Here is a 20,802-nt window from a genome sequence, read left to right as displayed (position 1 = left end):
CGACGAGAGACCCTAATAGACGATAGATCAAACCAATTCAGGATTTTTTAAAACTACATTACGATGGTACATGAAACGATGAGCAAATAGGTGATTTTAATCTAATTTTATTTACATGTTGGTCGCAATAATGTTACCTGGGTATCTAGCACAGAAGATCGATATAACCTTATATCAATACGAGATTGGCGAGCACGGTCAGAACACGATTCCGACAGTAGTCGGTAGACAAAAGCCGCTGCTTTTAGCGCGACCTCCAAGATTTCAGATAAGCTGTCAAATTACACAACTTTTTTTATCAATGTAGTTCGTTATGCAAAACGAGTGGCTTGTTAATGAATTGAGGTGAACTGATGAAGCTCTTAGAATTGAAAGAAATCGTATACACGATCCATAAACTTCATTAATTCATCTAAGACGTGATCAATTCATTCCGTTCCAGCTTTTTTTACACAAACCCCACACAGAAAAATAATTTCCCCGAGGGTCTATGTCATCTTTTGGGTTACTGTGTGGAGGGTATTTTTTAAGGAAAGGAAGGAGAGGAAGTTCTGGGAAGGTAAAGGGTATGAGGGTTGGGTAAGAATCTAGGGATCAGCGTGTCCAGGAGTGACAGGCATATGAATATATCCCTCCCACTGTGGCGCAAGGCGATGGGTCAAGTGACCAGTTGAAGATACCAAACCAGCCTCTCCCGATCTGGCACGCTTCGCAGCTGATGGACAGGCGCATCCTGAACACACCTCACATGATAAACCCGAGCACCCCTGCTAAATCACCAAACGTGGCGAACCACTTGGGGTGACCTACGGCAGAGGTGTTAGTTATCCAATAAATGGTTCCCGGGCCGGCGGTACCCAAACCCGCCTACAAAATTAGTAAAGAGAATCAGCTTTGAGAAACTAGTTATGAGTTATAAGTGTTATGAGTTATAAGTGTTATGAGTTATGACTAATGACCTCATTAACTAATTAACTCCCTTTCTAAAAGTACATGCAGACTGCCAATATATATTTAAGTTATTATTTAAATTCGACATTGTCAATTTATTAGTATTTTTAATTTTTATGTAGCCGTCTAGGAATGCTAATTCATGGACAAATTCGCCAATGTATGTCGAATTAATCAAATCAGTCTGGATATCAATATTGCGACCGTGCTGGAGAAATCGATATAAAATCGTCGGTAGTCACGCCTTTTCTTACGATATTGTTAAGTTGTAGAATTCACTGTGCCCCCCCCCCCCTGGTAGGTATAATTGTTCGGAGTAGGTATATTGGGATTACGGCGCTATCAATATTGGAGTATATGTAAGGAGACCAGATTTTTTTTGCCTTAAAACTGTACATTTTTAGAGGTGCCTTACCCCAGCAAAGACTCCATTTAAATTCTTGGAGTAAGTATATCAGATTGGCAAGTATCAGGGCTCTATAGAAGACCTAGTAAATTTGGCTTCCAAGAAACTGGGCGTCTTGTAAAGGTCTAGCAGATTCTTCAATGGTAACCAGCTGCTGACCCTATAAAATTTTCAAGTACGCCCAACAATTGAATTTGGGAGCCACCTCTGGGCTGGAGCCCCACAATACTTGATAAACCTACTTGATTCTGTGCAATCTTTTGTTAACAGACCGATTGCCATCTCTAATGCACAGATTAAATGTGGTCATGATGAGTCTGTTCTACTGGTATTTTAATGGAGCCTGCTCTAAGGAGCTAGCAACCTAACACCAGTTCACAGTTGATGTTGGCTTCATGAGAACGGGCCGCTTCTTCGACAGTGTGTAAGACGGCTCGTATGTGGAACGAGTTACCGGCATATGTTTTTCCTCCTTCATATAATCAGGGCCTCTTCAAGACCCACATTAATAAATAACCTCGGATGGGGACATAGCTCCCCTGCCTTTATACTGTACAGTCAGGGGCGCTCTTGTAATATAAAAAATAAATAAATAAAATATTTTAAGTTTTGACCTCCAGAGAACTAAAAAAATACCTACTTTTTCGATATGATTTTTTTTACATTTTCCTTTTTTTTGACAACTAAAGGGTTAAAAAAATCTTTTAGAACTGGGCCCAGACTTCGACGCTATTTAGCGACTGATTTTTAATCAAATTTAAATTAAAAATTCAGACTGAATTTACGTGAAAATAAAAGTTTAAACAAAAAAAGTTATACCATAAAACCGACTCCAAATCTGATCCACTGACCGCTAGTTTCTGGAACACCATGTGTAAATATAACTGTAAGTAATTAAAAATTAAATAAAACACAAAGAAACTGGAAATCTTTTTCAATTTATTTCCTTAAAATCAATCATACAAAATGACAACACTTTGTCTGTAAATGTGTACAAAATAACAAATACAATATTCTCATAACTATATCTAATTCTAGTAGAAAAAATATTCCCTTACGAACTAGTAATCTCAGTGGCCTAACCAAAACTAAAAATCATTTTACAATAAAAATATTTGACAGTAAAAAAAAAATCATATAAAATCAATAATCTATTTATTGTGAACAGATTACAAGCTGTTAACCTTATCAACGCAGCTGTCACATATGTGATACATTGACAACTATCCCTATATGGGGATGTCGCATATGTGATCACTATGCATTATGTCAAAACGTGCCGCATGATGAGATTATAGGCAATCACCATGGCCATCACATTATAGGCAATCACCAATCACATTCAGTAGCCACAGAATATATTTTCTCCTATGGTATCCCAGCGAAAGGATAGCAGCGCCCTACTTACCTACTGAGTAGAAGTTCCTGTGGCCGCCATTCCCTGTTGGGAACTGGTCTGAGCTAGCCGCTTGCGTGCGTGACTCGCCTATATATCTTCTGATTTTAGTGTTGTGTGAATATGTTACGTTAACTCAATAAACCATCTTTATTTTATTCAACATGACACCCAATAGTATGCTTGGACGATAAGGTAAGCGTCTATCCCAGCATACTATAAATGGTGACCCCGATGTGATTGCCTATGAGATAAATTGCGTTGAAAAGGTTAGTGTTATAAAGGTTAGAGTTACAATTCAATATTGTTATTTTTTTTTTCATTTTTAAGTATCAAAAATACAGTTAACAGGTCCCAATGAGCGCTTTTATAATTTCCACGCGACGGCACGGCGACGGCAACGATAACGGTGTCTCATTTTTTTAACCCCTTGGCGCTGGAGCCCTGCATTTGCAGTGTCGAGGAATTGTGCCCAAGCACGATACATAGTGATGCAATTGCAGTGTTGACTTTGTACATTCATTTTGACTTTGGATATTACTTTTATTGGGTTTGTATATTATTTTTCCTTTGGGGAAAGCAGATGCACATACATTGTTTGTTTCATTTTCAATATCTCTTTCTTACACACTATTATTTAGTGTGTAAGAAGATGCTGCAGCATTATTGTTATAAGGAAATTACATTTCATGCTTTTTAGTGCTGTTGCCGCACTGTAGCCATAGGAATTATAAAAGCGCCCAGTCGTATTGTTTTTTTGAGGACTCATCTACTTTATTGTATCCCAGTGCGTCAAATCAAAATTTGTACTCAAAATTCAATTAGATACATACTAACAATTATAAGACTTTTTTAATATAATATATTTTTAATAAGAAATCAGTACAATTGAGGTGGTTAATGCAGAAATGGTAATCCCAAAAATATTGAATTGAGATTTTAAAAAATATTATAATTTTGAGTAAAAGTTGAAAAATACTATTGGAATTTATAGTTTTTTTTTGGTTTACCTAGCCTTTTCCAATTATTTCTTAATTGAAAAGAGCATTGTTTATGGATTAAGACACCAGTGCGCTGACCGCCTCAATTATGAGTTTAATATTCTGATAAACTTTTGTGTAAATTGCAAAAAAATATTTTAAAAGCACAAAAAAAAAATTGTGAAAAAATTGAAAAATTGCAAAAAAAATAAACAATAAAAATGCAACAAAGCTGGAAAAAAATCATAAAATATACATATTTATCTGGCTATGTATGAAGAAGTACAAGTAACTAAATAAAATATCTATTCTTTCAGATTTTTACTCTTAATATCATTTAGAAAAAAAAAACAGTTATTAAATTGAACCAATAATATTTTATAAAAACATATTATTGTGAATTGCAATGAAACAATTTATCCCAGAGATCAAAATAATTCAACGTAAACAGAAAATTGGGTTCATTTTAGTAACACTCGTTGTATAAGAAAAAAGGAACACAATTGAAAAAAGTAGAAAATTAAATGAAATAGAAAAATACAATTAAGTAATCATGAAAGGAATATTAATAACACTAACAATGATTGTGAAGTAATAACAAGAAGTAACTTATATGGAACATAACAACAATACGAAATGAGATAGCAATAAAAGTGCAACTAAAAAGAACTAATAGCAATAAAGTAGCGCAAAAAAACTGAACACAATAGCGAATAAATTTTGTCTAGTAAATCACAATGGAACATTAAAATGTATGGAACAACTAAAAGATGACATATATATTATCTTACATTCTAAACGGATCATTATTTATTTGAAATGAGCAAACTTGTTTTAATATTGCATTAAAATGGACTTGGTTCTTCAAAAAGAAAGGTTACATTTAAATGGCCAACGTTTATCACAACTATTATATTCTGACAGTTAACCCTTCAACTGCACATGTGCCATATTTGATACGTCATTTATATGACACGTTGAAGTTCAAAGGGTTAAAAATGCCTCAGTATTAAAAACATACAAACATGTTGGCACAATGAGTAAAATAAAATTATACTGACTCTGAAACATAAAAAAAAATTAAATGCAATATTTGCTTGTAGCAAATTCCAGACTGTTTTTTATAAATGTATTTTAACAATTAAGTAATATTACTTACAGCTAGTAATCTCCATGGCATATTCTTAAAAATATTGAATTTGTATTTTGTTGGTTAAATGCAGACGCCATTTTATTTTTACTGTAGGTAAATGACAACACTTATTTTGCATAATTCAAAATGGCGGATAAAAAAGTTATCAGTTTATGACATTACTTGTAAATTGTGCGTAGTGAGATCACATCATTTTCAATAATAAAAACTAATTTAAAAATAATAAACTAGATACATTTAATGCGTAACCTATTCAAAATTATTGCGACAAAACTTATACTATTCGACCTAAGTTTTAGGCAAAAGTAAATATATTTAAAAATTAAGTCATAATAATTATAATTTCAATATTTCTCTTGAATTTATACGAATTTGATAATGCATTTATTTTCATGGAAATAAATGCAATTTAATACATATAATTAAAAAGAGATTAATCTCAATTTTTCCATTATTCAACAAATTAAATTTAATATTAAAACTCAGACGTTGCATTATGAAAAATTTATTGGACATAAAATATATATATTTATACTTGTGTATTTTTTGTATTAGAAAAACTGCAAAATTCAAAATTAAAAAAAAAAATTAAAAAAAATTCAAAACTGAAAAAAAAGGTAAAATTAAATAGTTTTGAAAATTCACAACCTTTCAACCATGAGAAGAGCAAAAATATAAATTGTTGAGGGTGCTAATGTTATATTTTTTTAAATCCATAAAAAAAAATATTTTAAGAATTTATCTTAATTTATGAAAATAAATGTACAAATTTAATATATTTTATTTACAATCGCAGTAAAATATTAATAATTTAAAATTAAGTAAAATAGAACCATTAGTTATTATTACGATAATTTCCAAAAGGCACAATTGTATTTCAAATACGAAAAATCTCTAACATCATAGAAACAGTATATTTGGGAGAAAATATTTTATTTATACTATAAAATTGTTGAAAAAACCCTGGAGCTTATTTTATTTCAATAAATATTTTATCAATAAATTCTGTAAACAACTTATGAAATGCAATTATTTAAATATAATAATTTTAAATTGCTTTTAAAACATTAATCATGTCAAATATAAAGATAAAATGCACATTTTAAAATATTGTCTAGATAGAAATATTATGCTGTCAAATGTAATTTTCCATCATTTTTAAGAAAAAAACATAAAATCAAAATTAATTAAATTCACTTTGCGATAGGACACCAATCAAAGGGGTGACTTAAAAGCTTGTCATGGCTATTTAAGTCTCCCAAAACATTAAACAACACCATTTACATAACATCATTCTCATTAAAGAAAACTGTCAAAAAATTTGCCATATTATGCAACAGCGGTTGTCTATGGGTTAAAAGTCTGCAATTTTATTTTTCTTAAAAAATTTAACATTTATATCTTCACTGAATCATCTGTAGAAATTGATTTTCTTCATAAAAAGAAGAAAGCGAAGTGTTTAAATCATTGACAACCATGTTAGAATTGCTGCTACACAATGGATGCGTACTACTCGAAACTGTTTCAGGATTCGTCCAACCTTGGCACGACTGAACGTACGCCAAAGTTCTTCGATACGCTTCTTGTCTAGCACCATTACGTGCGGGGCTTCCTTGAGACTGCGATATATCCCAAACTTGCACATCGTCCCCATTGGGAACGAGCTCGTTATTAGCATTAGCATTCTCATTAATGGTATTTCCATTGGTGTTAACGCCATCATTCCGTTCTTGACAGGGCGTATTTTCCGTGCGCGTTTGAGGACAAGTAATACGTGTAATATTACCGTTATCCCCATCGGCAAAACGCTGTTGATTCTGATAAACCATCTCATACTGGTTATAATTCTGATAAACATTATTTTGACGTTGATAATCCCACTGATTGCCGCCGCAGAAGTTTGCATTGTAATTATTCGCGGGATTCTTTTCGTTATTGCAATTATTACCATCTTGGGGCTGGGGTGGGTTCTTCGCGCTCTGTTGCAAATTCGTATTTTGCTGCGGCAAATTGGAGTAATTCCCGCGTGTAAGTTGGTTGTTTGCAAATGTTTGCGAATTGTTGACGTTTGTTGTTTGTTGCACAGACGCGCCGCGGCAATCTTGATAATGACGTTCGCACAACGTCATGTTTGAGTATTGATGCATTGATTCGTGATGTGATCTCAGGTTGGCGTTACTTCCGATGCTTTGATCGATGCTCATTGATGACGCGGCAGATTTTGGAAGTCCAGGATTTGTTGAATTCTGCATTTGGTATTGCATTAATCGATTGTGCATCGCAAGCTGTGATGCCATTGGTCCATTTGGATAAGGAACGTTGCAATTTTGAGCAATCTGATTAGGAGGGTTCATGTATTGTTGCATGTTTGGTTGTGGAGTCTTTGGGTTCGTTTGGTTTGCCATTTTTTTGGTTGGTAAGATATTTATATCGCTTGAAATGCCTGGAGGACTCATAACGTTGCTGTTACCTGGAGGACTCATCACGTTCATGTTGTTATTCTGGGGACTCATAATGCTCATGTTATTTTGTCCCATGACATTTGTGTTAACTTGAGGACTCCTGACGTTCATGTTGATGTTTTGAGGACTCATAACGTTCATATTGCTCGGGGGACTCATCACATTACGAGGCATCTGTGGACTGATAACATTCATGTTCATGTTACTTTGAGGACTCATAACGTTCATGTTGTTAGTTTGAGGACTCATTACATTCATATTCATGTTATTTTGCGGACTCATAACGTTCATGTTCACGTTATTATGAGGACTCATCACATTCATGTTCATATTATGCTGGGGACTCATAACGTTCATACTGTTATTTTGAGGACTCATAACATTCATGTTCATGTTGGCTTGGGGACTCATAACATTCATGTTCGAGTGTGGGCTCATTACGCTCATGTTGGAATGAGGACTCATAACATTCATATTCATATTATTTTGAGGACTCATCACATTCATGTTTCCATTATTATGAGGACTCATCACATTCATGTTTCCGTTATTATGAGGACTCATCATGGTTTGATTCATCATCATGTTCTGTTGAGGACTGGGCATGCCTTGTTGCATCATGTGTTGTTGTTGAGGACTCATCACCATGTTTTGATAAGGGTTCATTTGCTTTTGTTGGTTGATCATCATGCTGTTCCTATTCATCATTGCTTGGTGATTGTTCATCATGGCCATTTGCTGCTGCATCATTGCATTATGCTGCATTTGCATGTTTTGACCTGCAATCATGTTTTGCATAGCTTGAATATTATGACTCGATTGATTCTGGTTCATTCCGTAGGCATTATATCCATTTGGTGGTCCCATTTGAGTCATCCTACCTTGGGAACTCATCAAATTCTGGTTCTGGCATTTAACTTGGCCACCATTTGGAGGCATCATTGGATAAGTCTCATTTCCTTTTTGAGCATCAGCCGCTTTCTTCAGCTTCTCCAAAGCGTTGAGTCCTGAATCTCCCAAAGACACAGACATGGCTGTCTCTTCATTGTTTTTATGCTCTGCACCGATGGACATAGCCAGAACATCTTTGACTTTGACCTCTTTATTAGCTTTAGAGTCTTTAGACACAGTTGGTAGAGGTTCTTTAAAGACTCCTTCATCCTTTTTGGCTTCTTTCTTTTTGTCTTTATTTTTACTTGAATCTTCATCTTTCCCATCAGTCTTAGTTTCTTTAGTGGCAGTTGCAACTTTATCATCGTTTGCAGCTGTTGTTTCATCTCCTGCTTCTTTGCTTTCTTTCTTTTTAGCTTCCTTTTCTCGGTCAACTTCTTTGTGTTCCGTCTCTTGTGTTTCGGTGGTGTTTGGTTTGTGTTTGACGTCCTCAGTGTTGGTCGTGTTGGTGGCACGGTGGTCGGCCTGTGGCAGTTCTGTTGCCTCAATGCCGAGAATGGATTGGTTAAGGTATTGCATCATCTCGTCGGGAATAACCAATTTGTTCTCAACCATTTCGCCCTCCGCAACCTGTAAAAAATATATATATATTAGCTGGTTGTACATCGTTAACTAATAGTTTCACCCCAGGTGCATCACTTTATTTTCAAATTCTCCTTTTTTAAGACAAACATTCCCTGATTATGAATGACAATACTTGAATTTCTGAATTGATGTCTTGCAAAAAAAGAGGTAACTGGTTAAAAAAAAAAACAGTAACGACATGACAAAATAATAGATTAGGATAGGTAAGTTTGGGTTAGGTTCCTTTATGATTTAATGTTTGTTCTTTTTCTTCACTTTTCTTCAATGTTCTCTGTTGTCACTGTTCTGTTTTGTCAAGGACTGGCAAATGTATGTTTGTTACCTCCTTTGGTTGCGTTGCGTTATGTTAAGTTAGGTTGAGATGGTTTGGTTGGGTTAGGTTGGGTTAAGTTGGGTTAGGTTGGGTTGGGTTGAGTTATGTTAGGTTAGGTTAGGTTAGGTTGGGTTATGTTTTGTCAAAGACTGGCAAATGTATGTTTGATACATCTTCAAGTTTGGTTGTTTTGCATTATATTAAGTTAGGTTGAGATGGTTTGGTTGGGTTAAGTTGGGTTAGGTTGGATTGAGTTAGGTTAGGTTAGATTAGGTCGGGTTAGGTTGAGATGGTTTGGTTGGGTTAGGCTGGATTAGATTAGGTTAGGTACGGATGATGAATAAGTAGGAAGGACGGCGAATGTATTTGTTTGTTACCTCTTCAAGTTGCACCTCCTGGTTGGGATGGTGTATCTGTGCCGTGGTGACCACCGTGTTGGAGTTGGGGGCGGGGTTGGAGCTCCCTTTCGGTGGGGCGGGGGCCGGGGGTTTAGGGCCTGACTCCTGGGGCAGCTGAGGTAGGTCGGGTAGTGTATCGAAATTACCCTGAAAAAACAAAAAAATGCATGTCTTCAGAGTGGAAGATACTCTCAGTATCGCCCTGGTGTAAGACCACCATTCAGAATTGAAACATCGCTTGAAACGGCTTTGGCCGTGTTTTATTTAATCAGTCAAATAAAACTATCAAACCTGTTTATATATTTATTGTCAATTATTTAGATAAAAAAGAAGTGTTCTATTTCTGCATTCAATCAAACAAAGTCTGATTTGGTATTTAATTTTAGGTATGTACGATTAATTTTGTGGTGTCTTAAGTAGCTTGCATAATACACCAGTTGTACTAGATCCAAAGCTTCAGTGATCTTCATCTGCTACTCTTGCGCTCCACTTTGCTAGTTACCATGAATTTTTGTAGATTGGAGTTCTCAGTTTGGAGAGCAGTGTATCAAAGTATCTTAGCTATTGTTTGGGAGGTTACTGCACACACACTCCTTACAGAAAACCAACAGTCAGTGCAGAGGATTGAGGATGAGGCCAAATCTCACCTGATGATAGTATAAGGTAAATTTGTAAATGTATACCTTAGTGTCCTCTTCATTGCTGATGTTGGACTGGCCCGACAGTCTCCGCGCTTCCTCCTTAATCTGATCTGCCGTCAGGAGAGTTCCTTCCGCACCATTAGCCAGCTCTTGTAGACTCTAAAATATAACACATGACATTAGGAAAGGGACACATGGGTATATAACAATTATAATTAATGTTAAATTATCTTTCTTTCTTTGTTTGACAAATAGAGATAATGATATCCTCACTGGTATCTCCCATGCTGAGGATTTCATATACATATCGTTAAAATTAGTTATCATGAATAATGCAAAGTAATTATAAATTTATTAATTAATGTTTTTTATTGCATTTGAGTAGTTTTGGTTTCAGTCTATATATGGTGTCAATACATTTTCTATTTCTGATCACCCTAAGTTTTGAATCCAGAATTTAATTTGAGATTTAAATGTTAAAATATTGTTGTGAGTTTTGAGTAAGACTTGGATTTTTTGTGGAGTTTAGTATCGTAGTAAAGGGAGCTTTTATGCCAAAATGTTGTATTTGTAGTTGCTTGTTGAATATGTTTTAATATAATAATATAACATGCATTTAAATTACTGCATTGTGTCCATATAATATTATGATGAACATGTCAACACAGCTTCTAACTTCTATAATGTAAAATACTGCCACCATGGGTGGAACTACGGTGGGGACTCCCAAGGAGGATATTGTGTTTCCACCTATGACGGCAGAATAACAACACCTCGGCACAGGTTCTCCTAGTGAGGTGTTCACAGAACATAACTACCTAAGCCTCAATCATGTGTATACAGTTGCATATCATATTTCCTTCTACTACCATGTTTTATATATGGAATATCTATCTGTATTACTTGCACCCAATGTCAATATGGATACCTATAAACAGTATGAAAGTGAATAGATAAATAAAAAATAAAAATTTGAGCTAATTTCAAAGAAGCACTATGATCAGCAATTAGTTGAATATTTTGGTGAAAGCAATAAACTGAATTTTTGTTACAAACTTGTGACAAAACGCTTGAGTGGTCCCAGTTAAAACAGGACTTTGATAGACTTGGCCAATAAATATGATGTTTTAGTTTACCTGCGCCAATAGAGTAGCAGCCGTTAAATGTGAAGGAGGTGCCGGAGCGTAGGCAGCCGACACTTGGCTGGATCTGAAATAAAACATACAATTATTATAGGAAGTGAAAAGTCAAGAGTGTCAATGAGGACTGAACGCTGTAGAAATTAGATTCCTGAGCAGAATGTATAAAATAAAACTACAGGCTTTTCCAATAAGAGGTGTTATTTTGAATAGCCCGCTATTACGGTAGATGTTACTTTTAAAGCTGTCATTTTTTGACATTTGACAAGTAGAAACTACGCCATTAATAAAAATGGAACAATACACGCTTCAACAATGCATTGAAATTATTAAAATTCACTTGAGTGAATCAAATGCAAATCATCTTGAGTGATGAGGCCCATTTCCACCTCGGTGGCTTCGTCAACAAGCAAAATTGTCGCATCTGGGGCTCGGAAAACCCAAGAGTTATTGTTGAAAAGCCTCTCTATCCTCAACGTGTGACTGTTTGATGCGGTTTATGGTCCGGCAGAGTCATTGGACCTTACTTTTTCGAAAATGAGGCTGGAGCAACAGTTACGGTGAATGGATTGCGCTATCGAGAGATGATTATTGATTTTTTATAACCGGAATTGGATGGTATTGATCTGGACAACGTTTACTTTCAACAAGACGGCGCTACGTGCCACACAAGCAATGAAACCATTGATCTTTTACGATTGAATGTTAAAATAACACCTCTTATTGGAAAACCCTGTATGTATGACTGTGTGAGAAACGTTGAGATTTGCAAAGAATGTAAGGCTGATGTAAGTAAGGTTAAGAAAGGGATGCTTAGATGGTTAGGGCTTATAGACGAATGAACGAATAGAGGAGTGTAAAAAGAATATGTCATGGTAGGAGGGTTGAATCCTCAGTTAACTTTGTAAAAGACATTTGATAATGGATGTTTTATAGTAAAAACTTAATTTTTTACAAGTTGATTTTTGTTTAAGATATTATTTTTTTTTAAATAAAATTATGTAATACCTCACAAGGCACCCTTGTCTGTACAGTGTAAAGACAAGGGAACTATATCGCCACTGGTAGGGCAGCATTATAATAATAACATAGCATTTATATAGCGCAGTTTAGTGTCATTTCACTTCAAGTGCGCTTTACTATAACATATTTAAAAATAGTAATTTAGTATTAGTGGTCATGTTCTTAAAATGATTTCTACATTGCGCCTTACCCAATACAGATCTAGTAATGTAACGCAAAATGTACAGTTTATACAAAGCGACGACAAAATAAAGAATAACAGCAACAGTGCTATTATAGCATAGGACAAAATCCGGATAACTCATCAAAATGAAAATTCAACACACCTATAAAAAGTGTTATGAAGTGATGAAACAAAAACTAGGTTAAATAGGTGTTGTGTTCCCACAAACAGTTCTCCAATTCGTCGTGGAAGGAGATTTTAAGTTCTTTTTGTTAAATCAGGGATTTATTCAAATACTTCACGTATTACAATAGTGACTTCGATAGTCGACTTAACTAGGAGCTGGCTAAACGAGATCTGCAAACACCATGTTTGTCTGGAGGTAGCCTAACTGGCCCTGGCGACTACTGACTACTAGCTGCCATCTTGCGGACTTCCAAGCAAGCTCTTTGCACTGCCCTCTATGAGTGCATCTGTGAAGCTAACTCACTTCCCAACAACATTTTCATCACTTTTTATCATCTTTTAAAGGTGTGTTAAATTGTCATTTTGAGGAGTTAACATGGAAACCAAAACAAGAACATTAAAACTAAAACATGATACACAACAGGGGGCAGTTTGTGCTCAGAAATGAGAATATTCTGAGTAGATAGCATTGTAAGTCGGGTTAAGGTAGGAGATGTAGAAAGGGATTTATTAAAGTGAGACTTGGAGGCACCTGGATTATATGAAGAGGAAAAACAAATGCCGGTAGTTGGATCCGCGTGCGACCCGACTTACACAAAAGTAAGTGGAAGAAATGATCCATTCTCACGAAGCTAACTTCAACTGTGAACGGGTATTCTTTCTGTGTGTGTCGAATTACGCGTACGTGCACCGGTGCACGGGTTATCAATGCTGCTAGCTCCTTAGAGCAGGCTCCACTAAAATACCTGTACAGCATACTCACATTGCGTCTGTGCATTAGAGATAGCAATTGGTCTGTTAATAATGAATTGTCAATCAGACGGACTGCCCTCATTTGCACAGAATCAATAAGATTTATCAAGTATTTTGAGGCTCCATCCCAGAGGTGACTTCTAAATACGATTGTTCGACATACTTGATATTTGTACAGCTGGCAAATCTATCAAATTCCAATGAAATTACTCCAAGTTAATAACAATAATGGTTACCTTCTGCTGCTCCCAGGGGAGATAGGATCGTAGAAGCTGGAGGGAGCCTGTACGTGGTGCGATTGCGCCGTTGCAAGGCCACCCCCTGCGTTACGCAAATTGCTGGACGCCATGGACGCCTGGCTGCTCTTACGTGACACATCCGATGATCTGCAATAAGGAATTCCAATCAATTTTCTTTAAAAATTATGAAAATGTAGTAATTTATCAAAGTTTGTAGCATCACGTTCATCAATCTTCATACGTTTCAGGCTTCACAACACCAATTATGCCATATTATTAATATTAGCACTCTAGAACACTCAAAAGTCACAAACCGCCACTGGACAATCTGTTAGACATAAATTGATAATAGTTTAACTAGTCTATTTTAGTAATAACATGTAGAAATGTATTATATATTTGTATAGCGCCCTTGAGGTGATTTGGCACAAAAACTGCACTTTACAAATCATCGAAATATTATTATTATTATGTTTTATGTAAGACAATTTCATATTACTCATCTTTTGTATAAAAAAAATATTACATTGTTTTTCTTTTCATGTTATCACAATTTCACAGCTGTTGACAAGTAAAAACGCAGTATTTCTGTTTCTATAAGTAAAAATACAGTAAGAGATTGGTTCATGGTATCCTGAGAAATAGAACAATCAAATATCCAATATTAACACTCACCTTGGTCCAAAGAGACTGCTGGCCGTAGAGATGCCGCTATCACGGCGAGGGACGGCCTGCTCCGACGGCATGTTGGACAGCTCCGTGACGTGGCGATCCATCTCCATCCTCCGGAGCGAGCCCGGCATGGCGCGCCCGCCCGTCGGACCTATGAAACGACCTCCACCTGCCACTCCCATTTTGGAACCAAACCTGTAAATAAAACAAAATATTAATAGACAATGAATAATTGATAGTTTCATTAGTTTTTAGCATGAAAATAAGAGTACCAAGTCATAACCATAAGATAAAATTTTTCTGTTTTAAATTTTTGTATAAGAGTCTCTAATATTGTCTTCAAAGATTAAATATCACAATTTGAGGTGTTGACGCAACTATTAATCTTCCTTTAACATTGTCCTTGCATTTTCCCATCCTATTTACTTACACATACCTATTATTATTTGACTTTACCCACGTGTTTGTGTGACACTTTACAACAATAAAAGTGACTGTCAAAGCAGTTTATTGATGAAGCCTGTTTGATGAACATATTTTTGTAATCAGTGCTGTTATTGATATCAACTCAGGGTAGAAGGCCTGTGCAGTGAACATATTCAGTTCCCTCAGTGTCTTTCGTATCTAATCTGGATGTTATGGAAGCTTGTGCATGAAATAAATCATATCTCCTGTGAGTGAAACCAACCATCAACATCTTTGAAGAACATCAAAGGGGTAATTTGGATTCCTTCCTTACTCCACATTCACCATCTCCAACCATGGTTGTGTCAACTTCCAAGTTCACAATTAATATTTTACAGTCCACTCTCGATTCGTCTATTGCGATTACATGAGGTTTATTTCATTAAGTTGTTCCTAAAATTGAAAAATTGAAAATTTGGATACTTCGGGTACTATCCCTGGTTATATCCATCAGCCTTCTTATCTGAAATGCTGGGTATCAACTTCTTCATCCGGTGATCAAGAAGTTGATACCCATGGTCCCATCCCAAAAACAACAGTCAAACTTCTCGGTGTCAATTTAGATTCAGACTTTTCGTTTAAAAGTCAAATAAATAGGACTATAAGCACCGGTTTTTTTCACCTAAGACAACTCAAGTCTGTCCGAAGAAAACTTCCTTCAAAAGCAACAAAACTACTTATCAACTCGTACGTAGTCTCACGTCTCGATTACTGCAACGGCATTTATGCCAGCCTTTCAAAATATCACATTGACAAACTTCAATCAGTGTTTAATGCAGCAGCACGGCTCATAACTGGGGTTTCAAAATATTCGCACATTTCAGAACACCTTCGTAACCTTCACTGGCTCAAGTGCCCTGAAAGAATCCAGTACAAACTGTGCTGGATGGTGTTTAAATCCATCAATGAAATGGCCCCACCCTACATCTCTGAACTATGCTTCCCGGAAAACACTGGTCTGAGGCAGTCAACGCATAGATCAGCAACATCAGCAGCTGTAGGCAGACTGATAGAACCTATGCGCAAGCCAAATACTAAGTTTGGTGATCACTTTCGGAGTATCTGGGCCGAAGGATTGGAATAAACTCCCTCCGGAACTAAGATCCATAACAAGTCCAACAGAATTCAGGTCTAAACTAAAAACTTACCTTTTTAAGCTGTCGTACACTTAAATTAAATATACTAATCCTAAGAGAAAGTCCAGTTATATTCAATTTTTCAATTAAGTCCTAAATCCTGTATCTAAATTTCGCCAATAAACAATTAGATAATGTTAATTAAGTGTTAATCTCAAGTGACCTACCAGGTAAGTATTGTACTGTATATTTTCTCCATAAATAGTTAAGTAATAACACTGTAGAAATGTATTATAAGTTTGTACAGCGCCCTTGAGGTGTTTTTGCACAAAAACGGCGCTATAAAAGTCATCCAGGTATTATTATTATTATGGTAATCGGTACTGACGATGATGAAATAAAAATCGTATTATGTTGGCTTTCTTTCATGCAAATGTGCGGTTGAAAAAAATAAGATATTTTGATATAATGTCCAGTAAATGGCTAATACTGCCTGCCCTGATTGAAAACTCTGTGCACCCACTACTCCCACTCTAGTAGCCCTGATGAACCATATTCCTTCACTCCTCACGGTCCTGTGCCGCTCAGAGAGCCACCAGTGGTACTAGATCCAACGCTTCAGCGATCTTCATCTGCTACTCCTGCTCTCCACTTTGCCAGTTACCATGAATTTCTGCAGGTTGGAGTTCTCATTTTGGAGAGCAATGTGTCAAAGTATCTTAGGATATGTTTTAGGCCGACAGTAAAGTTGATAGCCTATTTTGGACACAGGTCTTTCAGAATGGATAGATTAGCCCGTCTAGCATTTTTGACCTCTTATATTCAATCTAGTCTTCTAAAGTAGGTTTGTAGTAATTATAGATATTTATTTACCTGTGAGGAGGACCTGGTCTTTCTCCGATGGCAACCATGGCCCTCAACATCAAGGGAAGTTCACCCATTTCTCCCAGCAGTACTTCTTCTTCCACCACCTACAAGTAAAAGATAATACATAATTAGTAATATAAAGAAAAGCTCAGCAAAGAAAACAACGCTTCCCTTGTTTCTATTATCTACTAGCACAACCAGCTAAGCATTGCTGTGGCTCAGTCTCTCTGTGCAGATAGAGAAACAATAGCGCGTGTTGATTTTATGTTCAACAGGTGGCGCTGTTTTTCAAAAAAGCATGATTGTCCAACAGATGGCGCTGTTTTAACAACAACAGGAATTTCGAACAACAGGAACATTAACATTTTTAATTATATATATATATATATGGATGTATGTTTTTGTCAAATGTAATTGGATTCACTGTTTCATAAATGTTTAATATTTTATGTGAACACAGGCATGTTGGCATATGGGGTATGTTGTAGACTGAAAGTAGTGGAGAAGGGAAGGAGATCGGGAATAGTAAAGGTGGGTTTACCTGGCTATTCAGATCTAGTCACCAAACATGGCTAAAGGCATTTCAAGCAAGTTTCAATTCTGAGATGGTATTCCACCACGGCGATACTGAGAGTATATAATGCCAATGAGTAGGCAAATTTGAAAAACAAAATTGATACAAAAAATAATAATATATGTATTAATTATAGTGTATTGTTACCTCTCCTTCCATTTGGAAGTAGGGAGCGCTGGCTTCTTCCACGAAATGTCCTGCCAAGCCGGGAGAATTGAAGTCAAGATCATCACCACACTGCCGAGATAACTGGAAGGAAAATAATAGTCAGTTTCATTTTCAAATCAATTATCAAATAGTATATAAGTGAAAACCATGGGATAGTCTGAATTCACGACAAATCAGTTCCAATTTTGAAAATGGCAATTAAAATAATTTTCTATTAAAAATATTCACTTTATCACTTGTCTGAATAATTTTTCAAATCATCAGTTCCAATTTTGAAAATGATACTAAAGCAAATTTGAGTTCATTGAACTAGATTTCACGGAGGAATAACTAACGCACATCACAGACAACGGAAATTAGTATGTTTGATAATATTAATAATACATTGCACATTACAAACAACGCCTAATAATATAGATTTACAGTTACATTTACCTGAGTATGCGGCGACATGGCATGATCAGACTCCGACTTGACGCTGGCGCTCGATCGCGATGCTCCCGCGGCACTCTCCCAGCGCGGGCTGCCACCTCCCGCACCCACACTCCCCCCCTCCGACTCCTCCTCCCTGCTGCCCCCCTTGTGCTTCTTGTTCGCGTAGAACTCTGCCCCGTGCACAGTCTTCACGTGCTTGCGGAGGGACGAGGGGTCCGTGTAGCGCTTGGTGCAGCCGGGGGCCTTGCAAACGTAAGGTTTCTGGAAGAAAAGAACATTAGATGTATTATAAAAAATTTTAAAAGAAAAAAAAAAATTTCAACTCGAGTGTTTTCAACATTTAAACATACATACAAAACCGCTGTACTTGGGGGTAATATTGTTGTAATTTTTCTCCCATAAATGTGCCTCTCGTCCCCCGTCTATTTCTCTCACCGCTCGTGCACATGGCAGTTCGTCAGCAAGAATAAAACTGCCGCTACCCACTATGTTGAGCAGCTCTTGAGATGCAAAAAAGCATGTAAAATTGTTTGCGTTATTAATAGAGGCGGCTCTAAGGATTCAGGCGTGGTAGGTCATTTGAAAAAAATGTGTGACTAATCTTTATTAATTATTTGATATTGTGAAAAATAATAGAATATCTAAAAAATGATGAATATCAAATCTTTATTTGATATTCTATCTAAATCAATTTGTAGGTAGGCATGTCAAAATACATATTATGTTAATAAGGTAAATTGGAAATAACTACACAATCCATGTACTTACCGCAAATTATTTTTAAAGGGTTACGTTTTGATATAGTTGTGCATAACATTAAAGTAAATAAAATTATCATTAAAAAAATAATAATAATATTTGACAAGTCAAAATATTTCATCAACAAATGTAGATATAATATGTCTCGACGCCATCTAGTGGGAAATGTAGCACTCACAAAGCCTTTCCTACAAACATAAAGTTGGTTGTTTACAGGTGAAAAAATATAATAATAAAAGAGTTTATTCCGGTATGTGGGGAGGTTAGTGCAGTCCCACACATTCATAAATGTAATAAGCAGTAATTGTTGATTGAGGTACTAGTACATATTGAATTATTTGGCGGGTTGGAAATAAGCCGACATAGCTCAGTGGTTCAGAGCATCTCACCGGACATCAGAAGGCGCGGGTTCAATTCCCGTTGGCGGCATTTATTATTACTCGGGAGATATTTTCAATTTGTATTGATATTTCAGGCGACTAATTATTGCTTATGATTATTTGTTAAATAAAATTAGTTTGAAACGCCCGTCCGCACTATCCAAAGATACTGAGTACCATAAATAAACCACTCACCTGGGTGCGAAGCTAAGAGTATGGTGGTTCCGTGGTGAGAAATTTAGACTTGCGATTCTATTAAACGATGATCTATTACGCTTTTTGTTTTGTTTCATTCTTCTACTTCACTCTACATCGATAACAACATAAAGAATTATTCCAAACTTTTTCCGAACTGTCCAATTGAAAAACAACCATTGTTCCACACACGGCAAGCATGTAAAATGAAAAACTGACATTTGTTTGTGTATATTATTTATCACATTATAGTTTATTCCTATTCGTATTGGGTAATGTATGCACGGAGGTGAAAAAAATCCAAGAGTTCTAATACAAACTGATATTACCGTTACATTTTGTTGACCGAAGAATTGACTGCTTTCTTCCTTACAGAATGATTTTTCAAAATATCCAACAACAAAAAATACTAAACTAATGGTTGATACATGGTTTTATTGTGAAAAAAATTATTAATTTAAAATCCCAGTTGAGGCAAAGAAGGATATAGCTCAACATAGAAAGTTTTTAAAATTTCGATAGGATTATTGCTGTGTTACCTCATTACTATGCGTCCTGTTTTGGTGTTTGGCGCGATCGCTGGCATTAGAGAAGGCCTTGGAGCAGCCAGGGTACTCGCAGGTGTACGGCTTCTCCCCCGTGTGGCTACGCAGGTGGGTCTTGAGGTTTTCCAGGCGTGAGTATGCCTTGCAGCAACCTTCAAACTGAAAATAGATAGACAAGTGTTACATGGGATTGAACAGAAGGGTAAGGTGCACCACCAGCGTGTTGCGATAATTTCTCTGAGCACTCAGACCGCGGGCCTATTATGCTATCTCCTATTTCACCTCGTTCCTTTGGGTATGATTCCAGGTCTCGTGAGACTCCCAGTTTTCCCATCGGAAGTCCCTCTTTGTTTAGGTTCCCTGAAGGCTAATACCCCAAAAGGGTAATAGTCCACCAAGGTAGCCTTAGCTCCCCTCTACAAGCCTCTCCACCCCTTGGTTCCTTGAAGGCCCAAGAGAGGGAACAGTCCACATAGCTGGCCTCAGATCTCTTTTCCACTCCCGCTTGGTTCCTTGCAGACCTTAACAGAGGGAAGAGTCTACAGAGGTGGCCTCATCTCTCCTCTCCATTCCCCCTAGGTTCCTCCAAAGGCAACTAGTTTTTTGTTTGAATGGTCCATTTTTGATCCCATGAGTATCTAGAGAAATAGAAGGTTATATTCCCGTAAGGCAGCAGCCCAGCAGAGCCTCGGGGGCTGGGGTAAGGTCTAAATACTCCGAGATGCGGCCATGCATCACTGTTAGTGACACTGTTCCCCAGTGTCATTTAACCTGAGCACAGTAGCTCACACCTTGGCTTGGGTTGGCTATTGCAGCTTGTGTTTCCACTCCCTGAGCGATGATCCCACACTCCCTACCTTCCCTACTTGTACTACTCCTTGCGGGGCTGCTCCAGACACGAACAGCCTCCCAACACCTCCTTGCTGT

The 20,802-nt window shown here is 36.6% G+C and overlaps 1 protein-coding gene across 3 annotated transcripts in view; it reads right to left on the bottom strand.

Annotated features, from left to right (window-relative positions):
• Positions 1 to 5,551: 5,551 nt before the first annotated feature.
• ci (transcriptional activator cubitus interruptus) overlaps positions 5,552 to 20,802 on the bottom strand; it is a 216,204-nt gene continuing 200,953 nt past the window's right edge. For all 3 annotated transcript variants that reach the window (XM_089649155.1, XM_089649156.1, XM_089649157.1), the window contains exons 10-19: positions 19,870 to 20,034; positions 17,997 to 18,257; positions 17,541 to 17,642; positions 16,826 to 16,923; positions 14,415 to 14,606; positions 13,737 to 13,886; positions 11,373 to 11,445; positions 10,279 to 10,395; positions 9,575 to 9,742; positions 5,552 to 8,869 (exon numbers count right to left, since the gene is read on the bottom strand). In XM_089649155.1, coding sequence (XP_089505281.1) covers positions 6,290 to 8,869; positions 9,575 to 9,742; positions 10,279 to 10,395; positions 11,373 to 11,445; positions 13,737 to 13,886; positions 14,415 to 14,606; positions 16,826 to 16,923; positions 17,541 to 17,642; positions 17,997 to 18,257; positions 19,870 to 20,034 — 3,906 coding nt within the window. In that variant the 3' untranslated portion in view covers positions 5,552 to 6,289. The remainder of the gene's footprint in view (positions 8,870 to 9,574; positions 9,743 to 10,278; positions 10,396 to 11,372; positions 11,446 to 13,736; positions 13,887 to 14,414; positions 14,607 to 16,825; positions 16,924 to 17,540; positions 17,643 to 17,996; positions 18,258 to 19,869; positions 20,035 to 20,802) is intronic.

Source organism: Hesperophylax consimilis, chromosome 29 (genome assembly GCF_061612785.1).
Source record: "Hesperophylax consimilis isolate HC1 chromosome 29, BYU_Hcon_1.0, whole genome shotgun sequence".
Lineage (NCBI taxonomy): Eukaryota > Metazoa > Arthropoda > Insecta > Trichoptera > Limnephilidae > Hesperophylax > Hesperophylax consimilis.
This window is presented reverse-complemented; position numbering and strand designations above follow the sequence as displayed.